At 36.1% G+C, this 23,690-nt stretch overlaps 1 protein-coding gene across 3 annotated transcripts in view; it reads left to right on the forward strand.

The window, feature by feature from the left end:
• Positions 1-14,313: 14,313 nt before the first annotated feature.
• Positions 14,314-23,690, forward strand: part of LOC133842142 (protein trachealess) — a 39,381-nt gene continuing 30,004 nt past the window's right edge. For 2 of the 3 annotated variants that reach the window (XM_062275111.1, XM_062275112.1), the window contains exon 1: positions 14,314-14,752. In XM_062275111.1, coding sequence (XP_062131095.1) covers positions 14,436-14,752 — 317 coding nt within the window. In that variant the 5' untranslated portion in view covers positions 14,314-14,435. The remainder of the gene's footprint in view (positions 14,753-23,690) is intronic. The other variant, XM_062275113.1, reaches the window with a different exon arrangement.

Here is a 23,690-nt window from a genome sequence, read left to right on the forward strand (position 1 = left end):
TCAAGCAAACCAAAAACCAAAGTAAAGATTGTCCGACCTGAAGATATCCTAGAGAGAACTCTCTGCTAAATGTTAATAACATCAAATCTAGATATCCTAGGAAATCAAAAAGAGAAAGAACTCTCTGCTAAATGTTAATAATCGCATAACATCAAATCTATATATCCTAGAAAATTAAAAAGAGAAAGAACTCTCTGCTAAATGTTAATAATCGCATAACATCAAATTAACATGATTCGAGCTCGAGGGCGAGAAAACTGTAGACAAATTGCAGTTTTATTTAAATATCTCAACAACGCCCCGAAATTGCCAAAAACTGAATAATACGCCGTGAAATTGTCATTGCTGTGGGTGGTTCGAATTTTTCTCGAGCCGATTCGCGACTTGATAAATTTGCAACAATTTCGCACACTCGCGACAATTTTTTTTGCTCTTGTTTCCGGCTTTTTTTGCTCGTTCTTTGTCAACAGTTGCCCGGCGGAAATTGGTGACAGTTGTTGTTTATTGACATGCCCGCAGCCACCGTGAAAACATTTTAAAATTTGTAAAACATAAAATCAAATCACAGTGCGCTCAAAATAAAAACACATCCCTCCCTACAAAGCGCCCCCAACAACAACATCAAAAATTTCGCATAATATTTCACACCATTTATTTTTGTAGAGCTCGAGGCGTGTTTTGTGTTGCCTGTAAGTGGCAAGGAATTGGGCGGGGAATGAAGGACGAGGACGCGGAAGGAAGTGCCGCATAGATAGATCGAGGCATATGTTACTGATGTGTAGCATGCCGCAAATTGTGGCAGAGTGTTTGACAATTTATGGTCGAATATTTGATATTTTATTGGTTTTATTCAGAAATACAAAAAAGTGTTTTTCCTTTTATTAATTTTTGAGTGATTTTCGATGCAATTGTGATTTGGATTTTATGAAAATTGTTATCTAATAAGTAGATACAGTTAATATTAAAATTTCAGTACTATATCTATTGCAATTACTGAGATCTCTCAGAACAGAAATTATTAATATTGAATTAAAGTTGAATTATACCTGAATTTTATTGTTAAACTTATATTTACTTTTAGAAAATTCCAAAAAAATAATAATTTATAAAAATTTCACTTTACTTTTAAAATTACTGAGTTCTCTCAGAACATAAATTATCAATATTATAGTCTCCTAAATTATTTTAAAAGGATCTAAAAAAAAATAAAAATACTTTAGATTTATTTTTGAGAATTGTAAAAACTTTAATTATGTTATTATAATGTTCTATAAATTTCACTATATTTTTTATTAAAATTACTCAATTTTCTTAGAGCAAGAGGTATACATTTTTTCATATATCTAAATTACGACATTCTTACTATTCAAATTAATGAGCTATTATTATTTTTGAAATTTCCTTACATTTTTTAATTAGTTAATTTTTTTTGAAATTTTAATGTGTATTATTTGTGAATTTTATTTTAACATTAAATTTTAAATATTCGAATTTATTAATTGATAATTGTATTGCCAAATATATGTTTCTAACCTATTTTCAAATATAATACAATTTCATATTTCTTTATACTTTTAAGGTTAGATATAATTAAAATGAACACTAACGTATTTTTGAAACACTTGCTGCAAAGGCCTTCAGTTATTTTCATGAGCTTTCTAAGAGAAATAGCAACTATTTCAATTAATGATATTCCTTATTAAAATCTACACATCTTTTAATCTATTTTTAAGGGGTTGTCATCTCAACCACATTAAAGTCTCCCAAATATCTCGAAATATTTTGCTTTCAAGCTCGAAATATTTTGTGAGCCATAAAAAAGTCATTAAACATATGAGAGAAGCAGCAGCATGAAATTCTTTCGTCTAATGGAAAGCGAATTGCGCTTCTCACTTACCTAGCTCACATTATGCTTAGTCTAAGGAAAACTTTCATCAAAGATGTGCATGTCTTACGCTCACATGTTGTTTTTGGGAAGGGGGGACAGGGATAAGCAGCCTTTCAATTAGAAATTTGCGCAGAGTCAGCACTAAAGGGACATCGAGTCCTTGCTGCTGATGCTGCTGCTTCTCATCAGACTCATCACTCGGACTCATAAAGCGTCAAGAGAGTCAAGAGAGGAAGAAGGCGTACAATGTTTTTGGCCTCAAAGTGCGTGACGAGTTGAATTCAGTTTCGGAGGAGCTATGAAACAATTCCCTCGGGCTCTCAGCTGTGACAAAAGCAAACTAATGGTCAGGGACAGGCCAGGGAAAGCGGGGTGGCTTTTGGGTCAGCAGAAGAGTGAGACAGAAATACAATTTATATGAGAAAGAAACTATCACTAGACTCTTCGAAATCGAAGTTATAAATCGCTTCAACTTGCTTGAAATAATTGCCCTACAAATTTTCGGTTCTTCTGAATAATTAATTTCAATGGTCCGCTTAAGGTTTACATCCTGGTCAAGTTATTTATGTCTGAAGTCTCAGCACTGATTTGTGGTTTACAGTGGCAAACAAAAGTCAGTGTACCGTGTGACCGCAAAGGTCATTTAGATGCAAGATTAGTTTTATTGCCCAACTTCTTGCAAATTGTTCGCATAATATGTAAATCGTGCGTACGCAACTTTGAATTATTTTAAACTACAAATAGAAGATGATTTACGATCTTGAAACTAGAAATATTTAATCCCCCCCAAGATCCTAGACCGATTTCTCTACAAAGATTTCCTTAACCTAAGTCGCACAGCGAAAAAAATTTGCATACGTTGGCAAATCAACTCGCCGCACTTTGATGTTGTTTGTTTTTGATGTGGAACGCTTCACGAATCTATAACTAGCTCCGCCTTACTTATTATCTCTCAACTGTCTCCGCCTTATCTCTAGAGAGACAGCCTGAGCTTTGGCTTCGGCTTCAGATTTGAGTTTTGTTTACTCGCCTCTTTTTTATTGCAGCAGATTAGCTCGATTATTGGCCGCAAATTCGACAGCTAGCCTTTTACATTGATTGACCCCTGACCCCATCTAACACACAAAAAAAAGGAGAAAAAACTCATATATGCCAGCGGCAAGGAAGCGTGTGCGGACAAGTGAAGGTAATTTGCTGCCTTCGAGTGCCTCTGGCCAAAAACTCTCTATGAAGCAAAGTCTAATGAAGCGGAAGACATCAGGGCAGGGGCTGAAAATCCGGCAAATCTCTCTCTCAATTCACCCGAGGCAACAATAACATTATTGAGAAACAGTTTGACAGGCTGTTGATTAAATAAGCACATACCCTATACTCTGAAAAAGGGGTAAACACGACTGAGGTATGCTCCAAAGTTATCTTTCCTAATTACGTTAATTTCTGTAAAGGATTCTAGAAGTGACTGCATAACTAAGAATGCAAAATTTTTCTCAGATTACCCGACAACATTGTTAAGAAACAGTTTGACAGGCTGTTGATTAAATAAGCACATACCCCGTAAACATAAAAAGTGATAAACACGAATAAGATGTGCTCTAAAGTTATCTTTCTTCATTGTTTCAATTGCTGAAAAGGATTGTAAAAGTGACTGAATAACTGAGAATGCAAATCTCTCTCAATTTACCCAAAAACATTAATGAGAATCACTTTGACATGCTGTTGATTAAATAAGCACCTACCCTGTAATCAGAAGTAGAGGTATACAGGACTGAGATATACTCTAAAGTTATCTTTCCTAATTACGTTAATTTCTGTAAAGGATTATAGAAGTGACTGCATAACTAAGAAAGCAAATTTCTCTCAGATTACCCGACAACATTGTTAGAAAAAGAGGTAAGAACGACTGACATCGCTCGAAACTTCTCTTTTCTTATAGCTTTAACTCATGAAAAAGATTGCAAAAGTGTCTGAATAACTGAGAATGCAAATCTCTCTCAATGTACCCAAAAACATTAATGAGAATCACTTTGACATGCTGTTAATTAAATAAGCACATACCCTGTAATTAGAAAAAGGGGTAAACACGACTGAGATATGCTCTAAGGTTATCTTTACTTATTGCTTTAATTGCTGAAAAAGGATTTCAATATTGACTGCCAAACTTTGACTACAACTCAAACTGCAACTGCTTATCAAACTGTGACTGCTTCTAAAACTGTGACTGCTTCTCCAACTGCAACTGCGTCTGTCAGTTGCTCAGGCAATATGACAAATTGAGTTATTCGTATCTACATACAATGTACAAAAGAGAGAGAGCGAGAGAGAGGGAGAGAGGGAAGGGGCACTCGAACTCGTAGCGAATATATTTCATTAGTATTCTTGACGCTGATTGCATTTTAATTAACACGGCGCCAGTCCATGGACCCTGCCCCCTTTCTGAGGGGGAAGGGGAGGAGAAGGAGGAGGCGGAGCACAACCCGTTTGATTCAATTCAAAATCCGAGAAGCGAGCACACGAAAAATTGAAAGAATCTCTTAATAACTTAATTTGCCGCATTTTGTGGCTGTGTAGCTGGTTATTAAATTGCTGGCGAAACTAGCTAACAATTTGTTTATGAAGTGCGCTTTAAACATGATCTGCGATATTCAACTTTATGATAATGAGTTTAATCAGTGAATTCCGGCTAAAGAACTACGCTAAGAATAACTTGCAATTCCCACAAGCTTAAAGCATCAAAGGTATAATGATGATGATGTCGATGATGTCGATTCCTCTTCCCTGTTTATTGTTATTGAACATTCACAGTTTGGACGATGACCACCAAGTGAGCGAGAAAGAGAGCGAAAAAAAGAACATCATCGGGTATTCGAAATGTTCGAACTGGGAATTTCATCGATCATAAAAATAAAATGGAAATTGCTACTTCAATTTATTTGCGGCATTGCCACAGCCACATAAAACAGTCATGAATTATTAACAGGTATGTGTTAAGGAGTGTCCGAGTGTCTCGTTGGTCATTGAACCGGTCAAGATGAAGCTCTCTTTCAAAAGTAGGCAACAACAAAGGGAAAATGGAAATGAAAAGAAAACTTAAATGAGTCATTTATATCGATTTATTGACAAAAGAATTTGTTTTGATATTTAAGGAAGAACAAACTTTATATTATTCATTTGTAAAAATTCTTTATTCAGTTTGATTTTAATAACTACTGAGTACGATATTATTAACAATCTTAATGAATGATGATTTGAATACCATTATAAAAAATAGTTTCAATTATAATATTTATTAGCGATTTTTCGTATTTACATTAAAAACTGCAGTTCTTATGTTTCCTGAAAATTTGGTTGCGATATAATAAAAATTGTAGGAGTTATTTCACAAATACTTTTGTTAGACGAATATAGGATCTTAACTGCTTTGTCTGACTATAATTAAATGTAGTAGTATATAAATATGCAAAAAAGAAGACGTCTGCATATTTTAGCTATTTTCAGATTTTTTGGTTATATTTTTATATGATTTTTTTGAAAGTGGATAGCGGGTATCTCATACTCGATTGTAGCTTTCCTTCTCGATTTGAATACAACTAAATTGTACAAAATGAAAACCAAATACAACTATGTATATACTTCGTGGAAAAAACGAAATCTTAGTATTGTTATGGAAATATAAAATTCATTAATAAACAACTTTCAAAATTCGCAATTTGGTAAGATATTTTTATAAATGACAGATTTGAGGCTTAACTTTTATTTTTATATTTATTGTTCTACATTCTGTGACTGTTAATAAATGTAATTCCTTTATTCTCATAAATAAAAGAATTCTATATGCAATGTGGTTTATCTTTTGTATTCCATTTATACCATTATTTTCTTTATATGCCACTTAAAAATCGTGTTAGTTTTACATTAAGTACTTCCCAGGACCTTCCATCTCGTTGCCTGCTAAAGACAACCGTTTATCTTGCTCAAGAGCAAACCATTCTGATTGTTGTTCGATAAAGGGCAAACGCCCCTATGGACAATGCCTAAAACCGAGACGGAGACGAAGACACGATCGGGATCGAGATCTAGTAGAATGCTGTGTGTTCGTTTCAGGTGTTCCTTTTGACACTTTATGAAATTTATGACATTATTGGCCTTGTTTATTGCTGCTTTCCCTAGAAAGTGAATCTCTTCGGTTAACTGTAAAAACCTGCTCAAGGACACACTGGCAGGACACTCGCAGGACAACGCATTCGAAAGGTCAGGCAGTCAACGATTGTGTACGGCGATAAGCGATGGAACTCTACCTTCTGTCTAAATACGAGCATTATGCCGAGTGATATATTTCTCTATTACAAACGACAACCGCAACCGTTTTGGCAGCTGGCAACTGGCAACTGGAACTGAGCTGGAGATGGAGTTGGAGTTGAAGCTAAAGTTGAGGCTGAAGAGATCGGAGATCGCTGATCCGAGATGTGGATGGACACTCGAAGCTCTCTGCTCTCAGATCTCAGCTTTCGGTTCGCGGTCTCAAAGTCGCCGCTCGTCGCCAGATTTGTTATCTACAAAAGCGCGCCCGCTTTACGAGCATATGACAACCCTAAATCAAAAGCGCCGTCGGCAACTTTCATGCAAAAAAGCCTCTTCGTCTGGAGCCTGGCATGAGGCGGAAACCGTTGAGAAGCCGCATAAATTATCAGGCGGCATGAATCTAAATTAAATATAAACAAAAAACACCACAAAAAACAACGGCAACAACTGCAAAGAAACAACATTTGACATTTGCCAACGCAAATCCTTTAAACACAAACACAAAAAACCAAAAACGCAGTGTCTCGATTTTCAATTTTGCCCCCGCCGAAGGACGCCCGTTGTTGTGGCAAGGTGGCAAGGTGTGTGTGGCGGAGGCAAATTGGGGAGAGGCAGAAAGGTTGCGACAGCAGACTTTGGCCTGACGATTGCCACTGTGCTGCGTCTTACAAGGATTCACCATTAAAAATGTTAATTAGTTGCGCAAACATTGCAAACATTTGCGATTGAGCATCATCCGCAACTGTTGCGACCCAAGCACAGTGGTACGGAATCTAGTGAAAATTTGAGAATATTAATTGATAGTCGGTAAAATAAATTAGGAACAGCTGCAACCGATTTGAGCAATTATTTGCAGAAAAAAATAATATTTGATAAACAATAAAATTTATTACGAACAGAGTGGGAATTAAGTAATACTTTAAGAAATACTAAATGGGACAGTCACCTCTTTAACTAATATAATATGCTGATAAAAAATATTGAAAAAATATACAAATAAAATGATTAGGAAGATTATTAAATTTTGTAATTTTTTTGTGGCAATAGTCAATTGTAAATGAATTTTTTTTCACCTACAAGAAGCTCAAAATAAACATTTTATTGAATAAGGAATATGTCTTTTTCATGAAAATGTTTATTTCTATTGAATAAAGAAATTTGCTATAAAAAAAGAACTTCAATTATACACTAAACATAAATCCATGTATAATTTAGAACTATACTTAAAATTTTACAGTTGTATTATTTTCCAAATCTATTCTTTTTTAAATCGTGAAATATTTCTCAATTACAATTCTTCTAAAATGTAAATTAAGAATAAAATATTGAATTCTTTAATTAATATTAATGCATGAAATGTATGAAAATATTAAAATTAAAGATAGACTTTATTGACTAAATAACAAATCACTTATATTACGTCCGAAAAAAACCATATAGTAAACAAATGCTTTTGCTTTGAGTTTCAAAGTACAATTGTAATAATATTAAACATACATTTTTATATCAATTTTACATTATTAATATAACAACAATACACTTTATGAAGAATTTCTATACAATTTATAATATTATGTTATGTTTTTAATAGTTATTATAGAAAAATTAGTTACATATGTTATTTGAACTAAAAGTTAATTTTGACAAACACTCTAGACTTTTGTTTAATTTAGATTAGTATTCTCATTCTACTTGCACCACTGTGCAAGAATTTAAGAACGTGGCTACGAGTGCGAGTGCGAGTGCGATGAGAGCATCGCGTGCATGCAAATCGCAGGCGGGATACAAAGATTGAACGCCAATTAGGATGAATGTTTTGGCTTTTGGCGCACGCCGCTCTCTGCGAAGTCAGAGTCAGAGTTGGAGTTGGAGTTGGAGTGGAGAACGCCCCACAGTTCCAGACTGCATGACGCCTCGTGCCGTAGTTGAGGAGACGCAAGAGGAGGTGGAGCAGAGAAAAGGGAAGCTGATCAGAAGAAGAAGAAGTGGCTCCCTGTCTTGCACGCCCAAGTTAATTGCTAAAAACTGTTCACACGTTCCGCAAACGCGACTTTTGCATACAACACCTGAGACGACAGTCAAGAGAAGGGGGAAGAAGCGAAGAAGATGGGAAGCTGCGAGGACCAAACGTTGACCATCTGATGGTCACACTTTGGCCATTGGCCACTTTCCAATGCTGGTCACGTACTCATCAAGTCGCTGGACTCTCTTTCGGAGCAGGAAATCAATATCAAGGGGCCTGGTTCGCAGCCATCAGCTTACCTTTCCTCCCCTCCCCTTCCCTTCCCAACCCCTCCGCTGAGTTCACGATTTCCGTTGCATCCCTTACAGATTAAAGGCGCATTTCTTTTTATATATTTTCGTGTTTGGGAAAGTTTCTCGCATTAAGCATGTATGGTATGTCTGAGACCCAGTTATGCAAATCCAAACAACACTCATAAATATCGGCAATTCTACGAAATTTTTATATTGTCACCGATTCCAAGAGAGTCGAAGTCGAAGTCGATGACGAAGTCGGAGTCCAAATTCAAAGCCGCTGTCTCAGGGCCTCAGTCTGTGGTCAGGTGTGCGCTTTAAATGCACGGCATCAACTACCGAAATTGTAGGCCCAACTTAGCAAGTACCGAACATCGAGCACCGAGAGTATTATCCAAGTCACCAAGGCGGTATTTAATATGATAGACACGTCGAAAACAATCCAACGGTTAGGTCGTTAAAGCCGCGACAACGATTCGACTTATTTGTTTGTTTCTCTCCGTCTCCGTCTCTCCGTCTGTCTGTCCGTCCATTTTAATTTCCATTCGACTTTCAGGCGAATCAATCAGGGAAGGTCTTACAGTTGCCTGATCCCAAAGATAAAGCTGTCAAGCTCGACAGGTGCATAAATCAAGTTCGTAAGTTTCGTCGCATAGTTTTAAAGTTTCCAAATGAAAATCGCAATACACGAGATTTCATTAAACTTTTTCGTTTCTGTGTGTGTGTGCAAAGAGAAAATCAATACGAGAAATTGTAATCCTGACGTGAAGCTCTCAGCTCTCGTCTCACGGCTCACGGTTCACGGCTTTCAGTTCGTTCTCTCTCTTTCTTTCTATCTCTCTCTCTATCTCTCTCTCTCAGCACTTTTCCACACACAGAGTTTTTCATGCATCCAGTATGCTTATCACGTGCCAGCGACAACGTTGGCAAAGTTCCCAGCAAATATCCCATCAAGAAGTTTTGTGTACTTTTTAGCACATATTTCGAGAGTTTGTCTACTGCTTGTCGTTACTTCACAGCCGATATGCCAAGCATATCCATCTATATATTCATATACTACATATATATAGTATATCTCTGTGTGTATTATGGCTTATGTATTTCACTTACATGCAACCATAACTTCATCGCCCTTTGAAAGTTGCGCTTGCAGTTCCTGCTTTTGAGTTAGTTCTTAAACTAATCATTAAACAAAGGAAATGAAAAGAGTTACTTATGAAAGTTGTTAATAATTTTCGGGAAAGTCCATCGAATATTATGGAAAAATATGTTGTAGAAGGTTTAGAATTTCGATATTTAAATAAATTTTCTCAAAGTATCAGAAATTAGTTATTTAATCAAGGATTGGAAAAATATATTGAATAAACGATAATTTTGTACCTTAAAAAATGCAGAACTTTTTTAAGAAAACTGCTTGTTAATTAGAGAATTTTATTAAATTTTAGAATTCTGCAATATTTTCAATAAAAATACGATTTTTTTTATTTTAAAAAATATAATATTTAAATGTCTTCCCATGAAAAAATACTTATCAATCAATTAAATTATATAAATAAAATTACTAGAACATATGAAAAACATTGAATAAAACATAAAAAGCTGCGACAGTCGCGACTTAGTTGGTTTGGTTAACAATCTAGTATATTTTAAACTATATAGTATATTTTAAATATAGTAGTATATTGAATATTCAAATATTTATTTACTACCGCACTCTTTTGCGGTATATTTAGTACTCTATGGTATATTTTAAATGTAGTAGTATATCTAGATATATTCCTTTGGTATATTTTAAGAATATTACCGTACAGTTTTGCTTTTATTTAAATTTGGTATCGGGTATTTTAGTTGTTACTTGTTTTACTTGTTAGTACTTTATTTATTTTTTTAAGAACAGCTTATAACAATTATAGAAAATATTCTGGTAGTGAATGCTACTTACTTTTTAAGAACAAGTTATCTAACTTAAAAAGTTTAGCTTTAAAGAACCACAATGTTAAGAATATATGTATACGTTAATTTAATATTTTTTAGAGGAACCAGTATTTATAAACACTTGATAAACATAAAACCTATTGATCGTTTATACACGACAATAAGTTGCTCAATCATATATCTAACATTTCCACTACTTATACTACATAATACCTGATTTGATTTCACTAAACGAACCGTTTAAAATTCCTTACATAATTGAAACTGATATTGCACTGGCATTTCATACTGACACCCAGAGGCAACTAAATGCCTATTAAGATCTTAACATTTTTATGTGCCAACACTTTGATATGCGACATTAAGAATCGCGTCGAGTCGATGTCTCGATGTTGATTACTGGTAACCCGAGTTGACTTTACAGTCGAGTAGCTAAAGTAGATATCATTTTCATTACAATAAAAGGTCAGCAACGATTCGTATGCCGGGGGCAAGGCCTCATTTTGTGCTCTGAGGCGCAGCCACAGTCGAGAGCTAAAGTTGGGGCAGCAGCACGCTCCAAGTACATTTGCCATGTTTAGAATTAAGACTTTAGCATCGTTGAGCTGAACTCAAATGAAATGAAACTGGCGACAAACAATTCGAGCCAAACCCAAGGCGAAGTCGCAGCCAAGTCAAAACAAAACAAAACCAAACTAAAAGCAAACTACCAAATGCAAGTCGCAAGTCGATTCTCAGTTGTTGTTATTGTTGTTGGAGCGAGCCTCAGGCCGAGTCATGTTACTCACGTTCCAAACGAGCTTTTGTCAACTTGTCTAAATGATTTTTGCACACTGTAAACAAGCCAAGACAGTGGGACAACAGAGCCAAGCGGACAGCGGACAGACAGACGGACGGACAGACAGACAGACGGACAGACAGAGGGAACGACGTTCAGTATTGACGTTGACCCTGCACGACTCACATACAGAAGTTTCTCCCTCTTTATCTGTGTGTTTGTGCCACAAGGATTCTCGATGCTGGAGTCGTGTGCGATTTTGCCGTGGCAAGTTAAGGTAGAAGCTGCTGAATCAGAATCAGAAGAGGCAAAGAAACTGCTGCGACTTTGGTTCAGTCCTCCTCAGTTCAGTTTGTTCCCCGTGGGAGTCTTTTGTTATTGTTGTGGTTGTTGTTATTGTTGTTGTTGGCTGATCTTCGATTTTTCGTCGACGATATTGTCGTGTAATCACGAATTTATTTTTATTGAAAATCACTTGACAGGTGGCGCCTTATTTAACTAAGTTGTCAGCAGATTGGCCCCTCAGCGGGAGCAACAACTGCAACAACTCTGAGCGGGGAAAGGGAGGCAACTGCAGAGACAACTCCACAGCCTGAGAGTCGGAATTGAAAGGAGTTTGGATTTCATTATTATGAATATATAAATGCAGTGTTCGAGGCTGTTGTTCGATTATGATAGCTATGGGAAAGCTTTTAGAATTGTTTCAATTGTGTTAATGCATCGCTTAGGAATTTTATGAGAACAACAAGCGTACAAATAATAATAAGAATAAACATATTTAAGCAGCAAATAAATAGAGACACCGGAACAACCAGGATAAAGACAATTCATATTTGAAGAGCTCGCCAAATAATATAATTATTTTTTAAATCACACAAATAAGATGAGAAGTATAGACGAAAAGTTTTAAGCTGAGAAAATATATACAAAATAATGAATTAAGATTTCATTTCAGAATTAACGCTGCTTTTAACATAACAAAATCTTCATTATTTCAAAATAAACATCAATTTTTATAGAAAGTTTGGACTATTTTCATTATATATAATAATAATTAAGAAATAAAATTACTAAAGGTTTTTCTCTACTTAACCTGTTACACAATTCTTAAACTCGTAAATTATTATCAACAGTCTTTAATTTCATCCAAATTACTATAAGATTCTGTAAAGATATTATTATTATACAATTTAAAATATAAAATCAATCCAATGTTGAGATCATAGTCGACTTTCTGTAAACAAAAGTACACATCATAAAATTTGTGTTGATTTTAAACTATGTATTTACTTTTTATTTTTCTTTTCATTCAAATTATATAATTTGTGCTTTTCATATACTATTGACTGTATTTTTCTTTAATTGGCAACAGCAAAAGATTCGACAACCATATCATAAATTATGATATTAAAATAGAAACATTTTAAAGCTGAACAAATATAACAAACCTAAGAATTTCATTGATTACGGCTATTTTTCAATCGAAAATAATCCATATTACACTTTCTGTTAAAAATAATAAGAAATAAAACTCCAGCAGAGGAAGTGAGAACCATATTAAAATTCACGACAATAATAAGAATTCAAAGCTTTCTTTTTATAAATATTACATTTGAAATTGGCCTTAATGCATAATATAAGGAATGATGCTATATAAAAGATATATAGGTATATTTTATAGAAGCTCTAAGAAATATATGGGAAAATACTAGTCAACTACCATTTAGTCATAATCGACAAGAGAATTGAAAAAAATGGAAGTCGCCGCAAAAAGTTTCTAACTAAATGCCACAATCGATTAAATAGATAAATCGAGCTACGATCGTAATAGTTAAAGACCAATAAAAAACACAATTTTTCATCTCCCGTTGCGGTGGCTACCGCGAAAACCCGGCATAATATTTTATTAAGATGCCATATTGAACAATTTAGCAAATTTCAGCAATAATGCAATTCCCACAAAACCCAAAAAAAAGCGAGAAAAAAAGAACCGCAATCGTTGAAATGACTCCCCAATAGGTTTGCTTATCGCCAAGAACACAACTCAATGTTTGCTGTATCGAGGAGGCAGCGAAATCTCCAGAGGATGCCTGCTGCGGCATCCTTGGCTACCTGAGAGTCACACACACAGAGAGAGAAGGAGAGAGACAAAGCGAGAGAGAGAGAGCAGGTAAGCAAAGGTAAGCAAGAGGAAGCTCTGAGAAGAAGGGAGAACAAGCTGCGAATGCGATTAAGCTGCAGAGTTGTTGTGGCCATAAACATGTGGCAAGTGTTGTCGTTGTTGTTGTTGTTGTTGTTGCCGGGAGAGTGTCTGCCGATTTGTGCAACACTTTGATGGCAAAAACAGCAAACGCAAAAACAATAAACAAAGCCAAAAAGGCAAGGCTTCGACTGAGTTTGAGCTTGAGTGTGTGTGTTGGATGCTGCTGGGATGTTGCTGTTGTGGTTGTGGTTGCTGCTGCCTCTGTTGCTGCTGTTGCTGTCGCTGTCGAGGTCGACGCAGCGGGGCCGGCCTGCGAGATTGCTCTCTGAGGCTCTGATGCTCCGATGCTCCGATGCTCGGTTGCTCTGAGGCTGTTGGCTGCGCTCACTTGGGGGCTTCGACACAAAACCTGCTCCACCACCATTTGCAGCTTGCAATCGTTGTTGCAGCCGCAGCAGCAGCAGCAGAGAGATGACGATGAGGCAGTAGCAACAACAGCAGCAGCAGCAGCAGAGACTGAGACAGAGACTGAGAGGCTGAGGCAACAAACCCGCAGACCAAAACGACCAAACCGTCCAAGCGACCAAGCGACCATGTTTCCTGATGCGAGGCGATAGTTTATCGCCAATTTTCGTGCCGTGCAGAGGTGAACGCGGACCAACAACGTGCGAAAAAGCCCAAAGCCGAAACCGAGAGTCGAAACGAGTCGAATCGCAAATTCGTGTCGAGTGTCGAGTGCCGAGTTCCGACTTTCGTCCTGGAACCTACTTTATATATACATATATATACTGCATGTGTATTTCATTTCTCGCTGTGCGAATTCGCCGTCGGTTCATTGTCGTCGTCGTTGTCCTCGTCCTTTTGTCGCGGCCATGCGCGTTAACGGTAAATAATGGCCGCCATCTTGGCGCGAGTTGAATCAAATCACAGCTGGCTATATAGCCCACAATAATACATAAGATCTCTCTTTCACTATAAAGTATATATATTGCATATATCGCATATTTATTGCAATTCTTGTGTGCAGTGTGAAACGATAAACCGATAAACGATATCGATAACAAGCGCGCATCAACATGGAGCATCATGGCAGCGGTTTCGTTGCCTCCCCCTGGGCAGCGGTCCTCGGGCATCATTCGATGGCTTCGGATGCGGGCTTTGCAGCGGCAGCGGCTGCGGCGCATGTCCAGAATGTGGCAGCTGCCGCACATCATACACACGCCATGCATCCCGGCCATCCGCATCATCATCCGCACTCGCATCCGCATCCACATTCGCATTCGCATGCACATTCGCATCCGCATTCGCATCATCATCATCATTTGGCGGCGGCGGCGGCGAGCGGCGGCATGCCAATGGATTTGCATGTGCCCCAGGGATTCCCCTACTATAGGTAAATACCTCTAGCTAGCCACCACACAAGGATACTCTATCAATATACACACACACACACACACATATACACAGGTGCACTCTCCATCTCTCTGAGTTTGTCGCCTTTTGTTTTGGGGGCGTTGCCGTATTCAAATTGTCCTGCCAATGGCACTGAATCAACTTCCTCTTCCCCACGTCCCCTGAGCTGCCTGCACTGCATTGCACATAGGAAATTATACCACTTAAATCTTTATATACCAAAACTAACGGCTTCCAATTCGACTCTATGTGTGTGAGCATTATATCAAGAGAATGAGAGAGAACGAACCCAAAATAAGTGCAAATTGCATATTGATTGGGCTTTAATTGCTAGTAAATAAATTTGGCAACTATGTGCACAATATAATATAATCATTGAATATAATATACCAACTGAGTTGGGGAAGTGTCAAGTCATAACCCTGATAGGATTTATAAAGGGAAGAGATGCATAATGATTAGGCTTTGTCTAAAGGAAACTGTCATATGCCTGAAATTTGTAATTTATTTTAGAAGTTTATTTTGGCAGTATTATCTAAGCTATATTCACATCCAAAGTCTCTAAGCCTTATCTATCAAAACTGTCTCATGTTAATAAACTAATATCACAGCAATGTACTGTATATGCAAATTTGAGAAATACATTGGAAAAACTTAAATTAAGTGAACTCAGCGCTTCAAAGTATAAGAATTACAAATAGTATGTAATATTTAAGTACTTACATTTTAGTAGACAATAAAATATAGCATATAAATATTATATAGATTATATTTTTGTAGATTATAAAATATAAAAATATATAATATAATTTGCAATAAATCAATTTTGCTCATAGTAAACCAAACCTATTTGACGATATCGGTTCCTCCAATCGAAATATCCTATAGTGCCCAGAATTTAAAAAAAAAGTGTCAATCTAGTGGAATATTGATCTTAATTTAAAACCTCGTTTTCTGCGTTCAATTTGAGCTTCATACATAGCATTATGATTATTGATTTTAGCACTTTTCTTTTCTAGAAGAGTGATATATTTAATATTTTAAAATACATAATTTCTGTATACTGATTTCTACTATATTATTTATTGCAAATATTTTGGCAGTTGTATACCTAGCATATTTGATGGCATTATATATTTTTAAATAGAATCTTTGGACTGAAAACCCTCTTTATACATACAGTATAAACGCTAGAGATAATATTTTATATTTGCAAAGATACATTTTTAGTTGAGAAAATTAACTATATTTGGGATTTTATAGTAGTATACAAAGCTTATTAGATGAAATAGAAATCTTTTCTTAGTTTTTAGTTTGAAATATTTTAAAAACATCATTACTATGCTATATACTTTATTCTGTAAAGATTAAATATGGAATTTTCAATCTTTTAAAATAAATTATTTTTATTAACTGAGTATAAATATATCGTTCGTAGTATACAAAAATTCATTTAGATGCAAGTTAAAAAAAGAATGGAAGTCTATAGATTCATTTTTTTACTGTAGCTTCAAATATTATATTGAATTCATTCTTATTATGCTCTATTTTCTATGATTTTCTGCACATTAATTGGACAACAAAAAGTGCAATCTTTGGTAATCTTTAAGCATAAATTATATCGATTTAATTTTAATTATTTTCCGATCTACGCTAAGCGTAACCCGTAACCTCTTGCTGATTGGAATATGTTGAGCTGAGGCAATTTCTCAATTTACAGTTCAATTTAATGGGCTGTCGAGTTTGGCCAGAGAGAGAGAGAGAGTTTATTAAACATTTAGCTTAACTGGCTGGCCATCGTGACCATCAAGTTACCTCACCCACATAATCATAATCAGCCAAGCACTTTTCCTCAACTAAAAGAGGAAAGCCACCCAAGACCAATTTTGTAGGATGGCGATAAACTTAAAAATGAGTTCAGAAACTGCGATTGAATTGCAAATTGCCCCAAAAAAAAAAATAAGGAGGTGAAAGGCAGAGTGAGAAAAGAAGGGGAGAGGGAGTAAGAGGGGAAGAGGAAGCGAGACCGTTACAGAGGTGCCAACATCGATGAAACTTGTAATTAAACTAATTGAATTTACGTGACAATAACACTTTCAACGATGTACTTGAAGCACACAGATTGTCACGAGATGATAACTTGAACTCTTCTCTCGCAGTTCTCTCTCTCTCTCACTCTCTCTCACTCTCTCGTTCTGTCTCGTTGGGTGTTTCTCTGTGAGCATGATTCAGTTAGGTTGAAGCTCGGCTTAATGCATGGTTATTTTCAATATCGAAAAATGAAATCGGCATCAAAGAACATTTTGCCGCAGTCGAAGTCAAAGTCGAAGTCAAAGTCGAGAGTCGAAGCTCTGTGCAGAAGACATTCCCATAACAATATGGCGATGGCGATGTAATTCATGAACTGTGATTGGTGGCGCGTCCATTAACTCAGGGCCAGCTTGAACACCGAAGACGGAGAGCTACCAAAACCGAAACGAACCGAATCCGGACTGGACTGGACAGTTAGTCAATCTGCCGCCGCTCGACTCGAAGTCGCCTCTCAACTCAACTCTGAAGTCGACTCTTGAGTCTCAACTCTGAAGTCGACTCTTGACTCCAGTCGACACAATCAGCGTCTATCAGCATTTTTCAATTATATCGAAATAGCGTTATCCGTGGCTGGATCGCGTCAGAACGCATAATTACTATAATCACCTGAGTTATTACCTTGGCGAATATTGGCGAAGACATACGAAAAGCGCCAAAGTAATATTAAAAGCAACAACAACAACAACAACGAGAAAGACTCGACTCGACTTGAGAGACTTGAGTCGACTGTGAATACAGAAATCTAAACTGTGATTGTTTGTGCCCCTCCGTTTGTGGCTGCCTCAATTTCATTTTACTCTTTTTTTCCCATTATTTTCATACAGTTCTTCTTCTTCATCAGTTCGTCTCCTTTAACTTTTCTCTCTTTGCACAATTCGTTAAAGCTGCGCGTATTTTAAAATTACACTCAGCGAAAAAGATTCTGGATGCTGGCGTTTTTTTTTTTGTGTTCTAACTGGAAAATTGCTGCGACGTTTGTTTTTCATTAAGAGTTACAACGCCGACTGCGGCTGCCCCTTGTGGCAGCAGCACGAACGGCATTTTCATTCCGTAAAGCGATCGCCGTAGAGCAACAACAGAAAAAACCAAAAGCGACAGCGCCACGCAATTTTCCACGGCGTTGCCCCCAAAAAGATGGTCAGCAGCATATTTTGCGGTTTCGAGGTCGACTTAACCATCAGCAGTTGGACCCAGGGGAAGCTAAGAGAGAGAGAGGGGGAGAGCGAGGGGAGTAAGAGGGAAGACTGCAGAAACTGCAGCAGAAAAACCATCATTTCCACAATTTATATTTCGAACGTGATTGGTGGAGTTGCATTGTTTGTGGGGTGAAGAGAGGCAGGGGGGGAGGGAGAGACAGTGCAAGTCGGCCATTAAGAAATTGCAGCAAAGCATAAAGAGCAAAATGAAACCGAACAGCGACCGAAAAGCAACAACAACAACAACAACGCGAGAAAATGAAATAAAATGCTGAAGATTATGATTGCGATTATGTTGGAAGCTCAGCGAAATGAGCTTTTCAAAGGAGCAACCAAGAGAGGAGGGAGTGAGCATTGTAGGGGAAGAGGGGAAGAGTTGGCTTCCACATGTGCTGGGAATGAATGTGTGTGAATGTGTGAGTGTGTGAGTGTGAGTGGGAATTGACCTCATGGGAAGCGTTCACAATCGATTCGAGTGTTGCGGCCTATTCACAACTGAGCATCGAATATTCGATTTCGTATTTGGTTGTTGACTACTTTTATGTAGCTAGATTGAAGTGCTAAAAATTGCAGTACTTTTTGGCTAACTAATTGCTATATCAGTCTATAAATGATTATTTAGGTGTATTTAGGTAACACAAGTTTCTTTAATAAAATCTAAAATATAAAATAAAAAATATAAAATATAATAAAAATATTTATATTTATATATTTACCACTTAATTTATTAAAATTAAATGGATTTATTTACTTTAAATAGTTTTGTGTTACCTTCATTAAAAATTATAGGTTTTAAGGTATTCAAAGTTTAAAATGTTTGACGCAACAGTAGCATATCATATAATAATTAATGTTCTGATATATCATTGAATGATTTGCTTCTGGTTTGTCATATATTTAACAACAAAAAATTCGAATTTTTAGAATTTATTTATGACTTGAATGAAATCTAAAACGCAATAGTTAGATCGATCGATAAATAATAGTTAGCGAACAAACGAACACATAAGCAATATTAAGTATGAATAAATTATTTTATTTAAATGTGATGACCAAATAAAAATTTCTGAATATTTGAATTTGTCATATTAACTATACAATAACAAACCAAACCAAATAATATAATAACTGCCAGCAATTAAAAGTAAACTAACTTTACAGCCTTCGTCGGAGTATTATAAAACATATAAAAAAAATATTAATTAATAATTCATATCTTCAAATACTCACTTAGTAAAGTACATTTTTGTTATTTACTACCTGCACATAAATCTTATAATTTTAAAATTCCTTATAAAACATAATAAAAAGTGCAGAAGGCTCGCCCTTGACTTTTGACTGAACTCCAACAAAAATGATTTATCATAGAAATTTTTAACTTTTGTGGCTTCTCAAAAGTCAAATTTACTCAATTGCTTTTCAATATCGATTGCTTAAGTTTATATCAGGAATTTGCTGTTGTACAAATAAAATATAATAGAAGTAAAATGATAAATTTCAAAAATATATAAATAACTTTCTGCAAAACTTTCGCCAGCTAACGGTGCAGCCCTTTTCCATTTGCCCTTTTCCCATGTTGCAGATTCGCTCATAAAATTAAAGGTGTTACAAGAGTCCCTCCCCAAATGCATTACCAGCTACACTTGTTTCGGCTTCAAGTGCTGAAGAGAGACTCGATCTGAGTCGAAGTCGAAGTCTCAGTCGCTGTCTCAGTAAAAGTCTCTTAGCTTGGGGTCCAGCCTACGTCACATTCAATTAAATTATGTAAATGAAGCGCAACACTTGAGCCAGGACAAAAGTCCGGCACTGCAAATTGAGTTTGCCGAAAGATCTTGGCCAAGACAAGAGTAGAGGAAAGACGCAAGAGTGAGAGAGAGAGAGAGAGAGAGAGAGAGAGAGAGAAGAGTAGAGCAGAGTGATGCTAAAGCCAATGCCGAAAGCAAAGGCAAGACACTCCACCCACTCCGCCAGAGGCTGTCTTGACTTGCAGGTTGCCATCAAGTAGAGTAAATTACAGCTTTGTTGTTGCTGTTGCTGTTGTTGCGGTTGTTTGTGTTGCATTTACCGCGGCTGCCGTGGCGGGTTTGCAGCTTGATGAGCTTGATGTTCACACAGCCGCCAGGCATGAAGCTATTACACACACACACACTCAGACTCAGTCTCACTCTCAGTCTGTTCACTTACATGTAGACAAGCTGGCTGGATGATGTCCTTGCTGCCGGCAAATTCAAAGTGAGCCAACAATTTCATCAACGCCAAGCGACGATGGCAACGTCACCAGGCAACTTCTCCTTCTCTTGTTTGCTGACTTTGCTGCCTTTACTGTCTTCTGGTAGCGCGTAAAATTAATTGAAATTCATGCCGTGTTACAATAACAATGATTAAACGGCACACACATGACTTCCAAGTCTCAGTGCCAGGGCTGGCCCTTGGCTCTGAACAACTCCTCCTTTCTGCTGCCCGCCCCCCTTTTTGGTCTACAAAGTTGCGACCGCCACCTGACCACCACCTGGCCTCCAGTTGCACTTTTTCTAACTGCAACTGGCAACTGTTGCCACCGCAATGGCAACCGCAACGGCAACGGCAACAGCAACACACACCCAAAGTGCAAAAGTACAAATCCCTGTTTGGAATACCAAACATATTCAATTGCATTGCCTATACGTTAATACTTACTATAAGTTCACTGTGATTAGCGCTGATTCATAAATCGCATTCAACGCACATTGAATACACTCGAAAAATACAATTTTCCTTATCTCTTCTCCCTCTCATTCTACCGACAAAAAGGGAAGTTCGCGATCAAATAATTGAGATAAGTATTGCAACAACCCAAAAATGAAGACGAATATAAACTAGCTAAAGCTCAATCGATTTATGAATACTCTATATACAGATATACTCTTTAGAGTTTGTCTTTAACGAACATCTATGAAGTAATAGGATACATTGTTATTCAGACGATTTTCTAGTCTGGTCTAGTATAGTCTGATTATGACATATGTATATTTTATAAGTACCTATCGTATTTTGAGGAAGAGCAGATACATCTTTATATATAATACATAATCTAATAATATAATATAATATAATAATATATAATCTACCGTAACGCTAAGATTTAAATATCTGATTATGACAAATATTTATACAGGGATGTTAAAGTGCATGAAGAATAATGTTATATTTTTTTTTTATAGAATACATCCGTCAAAGTATACTCGTATGATTACAATAAGATGTCATAAGATAAAAATGAAATTAATATTACTTACTATAGACTTAATAATTAAAAAAATATTCCTCAAGTTCTAATATTTAATCATTATTTGTTTAGAATTGAGAATATATAAAATTGAACAACTATTAAGGATAATTGATAGCATGTCGTTCATCATTATAATCTTATAATAATCTTATAAAAAATAATGTGATTGTCAAATAAAATACACTAACAATTTATTTTACGTTTTCGTTACGTTTTTTGACACTTCAAATCAAGTGTGACCATATAACAAAGTGAAGGATATTTAAAACTAAATGCGGCCACATTTTTATGATAATGATGATATATGTATATAATACGGGCACATTTAAAGTAATTATTTAATCAGAATTAATATAAACAGTTAATTTGTAATATAATTTATTACCTAAAAGGTAATCCAAATATTTATGCACATATTATTTGAGTCTATAAAATAAAGATATGGAAACATCTAGGAATGATTAATAGTTATAATAAAACATAGATACGATGAAGTTCAAAAGATAACATCATAAAAAGAAACTTTAAAAGATTCTAAAATCTCTTCCCAGACCAAAAATGATAGATAAATACTACTTCACATTTTGAGTATAAGTATTAAAGTATTCAATGTTCGGCTGTCGAATACTTCAAGCAACCCCATGCGACCTTAGCAGCAGGGTATAACCGCAGAGTTGTGGGCAGAGCTTTACGCTTTTCGCAAAACTTTGCCAACTTATAAATATGTATGAGAAGTTTCGAAATTGTTGGAATCCCTGCCGACAAGCTACAGACAAAAAAAAAACAGCAACAACAGCAACAAAAACTGAAGAGCAATAACACAAGGTCGGTAAGAAGACAGGCGGCGATCGGTCGATGATCGTCAGAGTCGATCAGTCGATCAGAGCAGCAGCAGCAGAAGTTCGTCAGTCAGTCAACGACTCGGACTTCAACTTCAAAAGCCAAAACGACAGACAGACTCGAATGTTTCCAAAGATAGAGGGAGGGGGAAAGATACTCTGAGTTGAAAAAGGGGAAGGCGAAAGAGGATCGCGAGGAGTGTCGATGCAGGAAGGCAAAAGGCAATCATTGATCAGCGGAATTTAGAGCGAAAATTTGATATTAAGGCCAAGAACCAAAAACGAACAAAAAAACAACAACACAACACAACAAAAATTACGGCAAAGAGGAAGCTGAAAACAGAAACAAAAAAATCGAAATTGTTAAAATAAAATTAAGCAGAAATAAACGCCCCAATATATAAAGCATGAGAGCATGAGACTTTGCTGCAATTGATTGCAGCTGGAATTGCACTTGAACTCAAGTGCCACAAGTTGCCAATTCCCTCTTCTCCCTTCTCCCCGCAGTTCCCTTAACTTCATCTAGGTTCTACGTGTATCGAAGAGCTATTCCCTGAGTGCACAGCGTCTTTCGCTTTAATATAAATAATTGTTTACGGCAACCGCAAGTGGATCTGTGGCAGCCACAAAGTGGATTTGCGACACACACTGCATCTCTTTTGGGCACAATCAATAATGATAGATCAGCCAATTGGTTTCCCTCTCTCGCTTCCCCCAAGGGAAGACGTTTCGAGAGAGAGCGAGGAGAGGAGAGGAGATCGTTGCTGTCAACAAAGGGACAGCGCGTGCGATCAACGTCTGACCGCAAATCGCTTTGGGTGCTTTGACAGCATCATTCAAAAAGTGGAGAAGAGCTGTTGAGCTCCCTGTTTTTGCTGATACAACAAGTACACACAGTGGAGCTGGTTAACAGAACATTGAAATTTAATTATCACACTTAACTTTTTAAACAAAAAAGAGTAAACGCTGCATATTGAAAACAGATTCACAACTTCCATAGACTCAAATAATTTGCAAATAAATATTGAACTGAAGAATCTTACTTGTTGCGAAAGAAGCTCTTACTTGCCTTTTTATAGAATACTTAAACACAATACTTCAATATTACTAAAGGAAACATTATTTAAATATAATAAAATAATAAATTCATTGACTTTAGAAATATTTTAATAAAACTCTTCTCTTTTGACATGTGTACTTTTTATTAGATACTATCATACTATATTTTACAGTTTCATTAACTTTAGAAAAATTTTAAGAAAACTCTTTAGTTTTGATATGTGGAGTTTTTATTAGATTCTTTTCAGATCTTAGTCAGTCTCCGTATTTCATAGCAATCAGATCATAAGTATAATGCATATTTAAGAATGAAATACCAACAAAATATTTCAAGGCAAAACTTGTAGTATTAATATTTTTAACTAAGAATATAAACATATAATTATGAAGAATTAAATCCCATATATCTTTTGAAAAAGATAATAACACAAAACGATTTTTCAAAATTTAATCTAAAATATAATA

This window comes from Drosophila sulfurigaster, chromosome 3, assembly GCF_023558435.1.
Source record: "Drosophila sulfurigaster albostrigata strain 15112-1811.04 chromosome 3, ASM2355843v2, whole genome shotgun sequence".
Lineage (NCBI taxonomy): Eukaryota > Metazoa > Arthropoda > Insecta > Diptera > Drosophilidae > Drosophila > Drosophila sulfurigaster.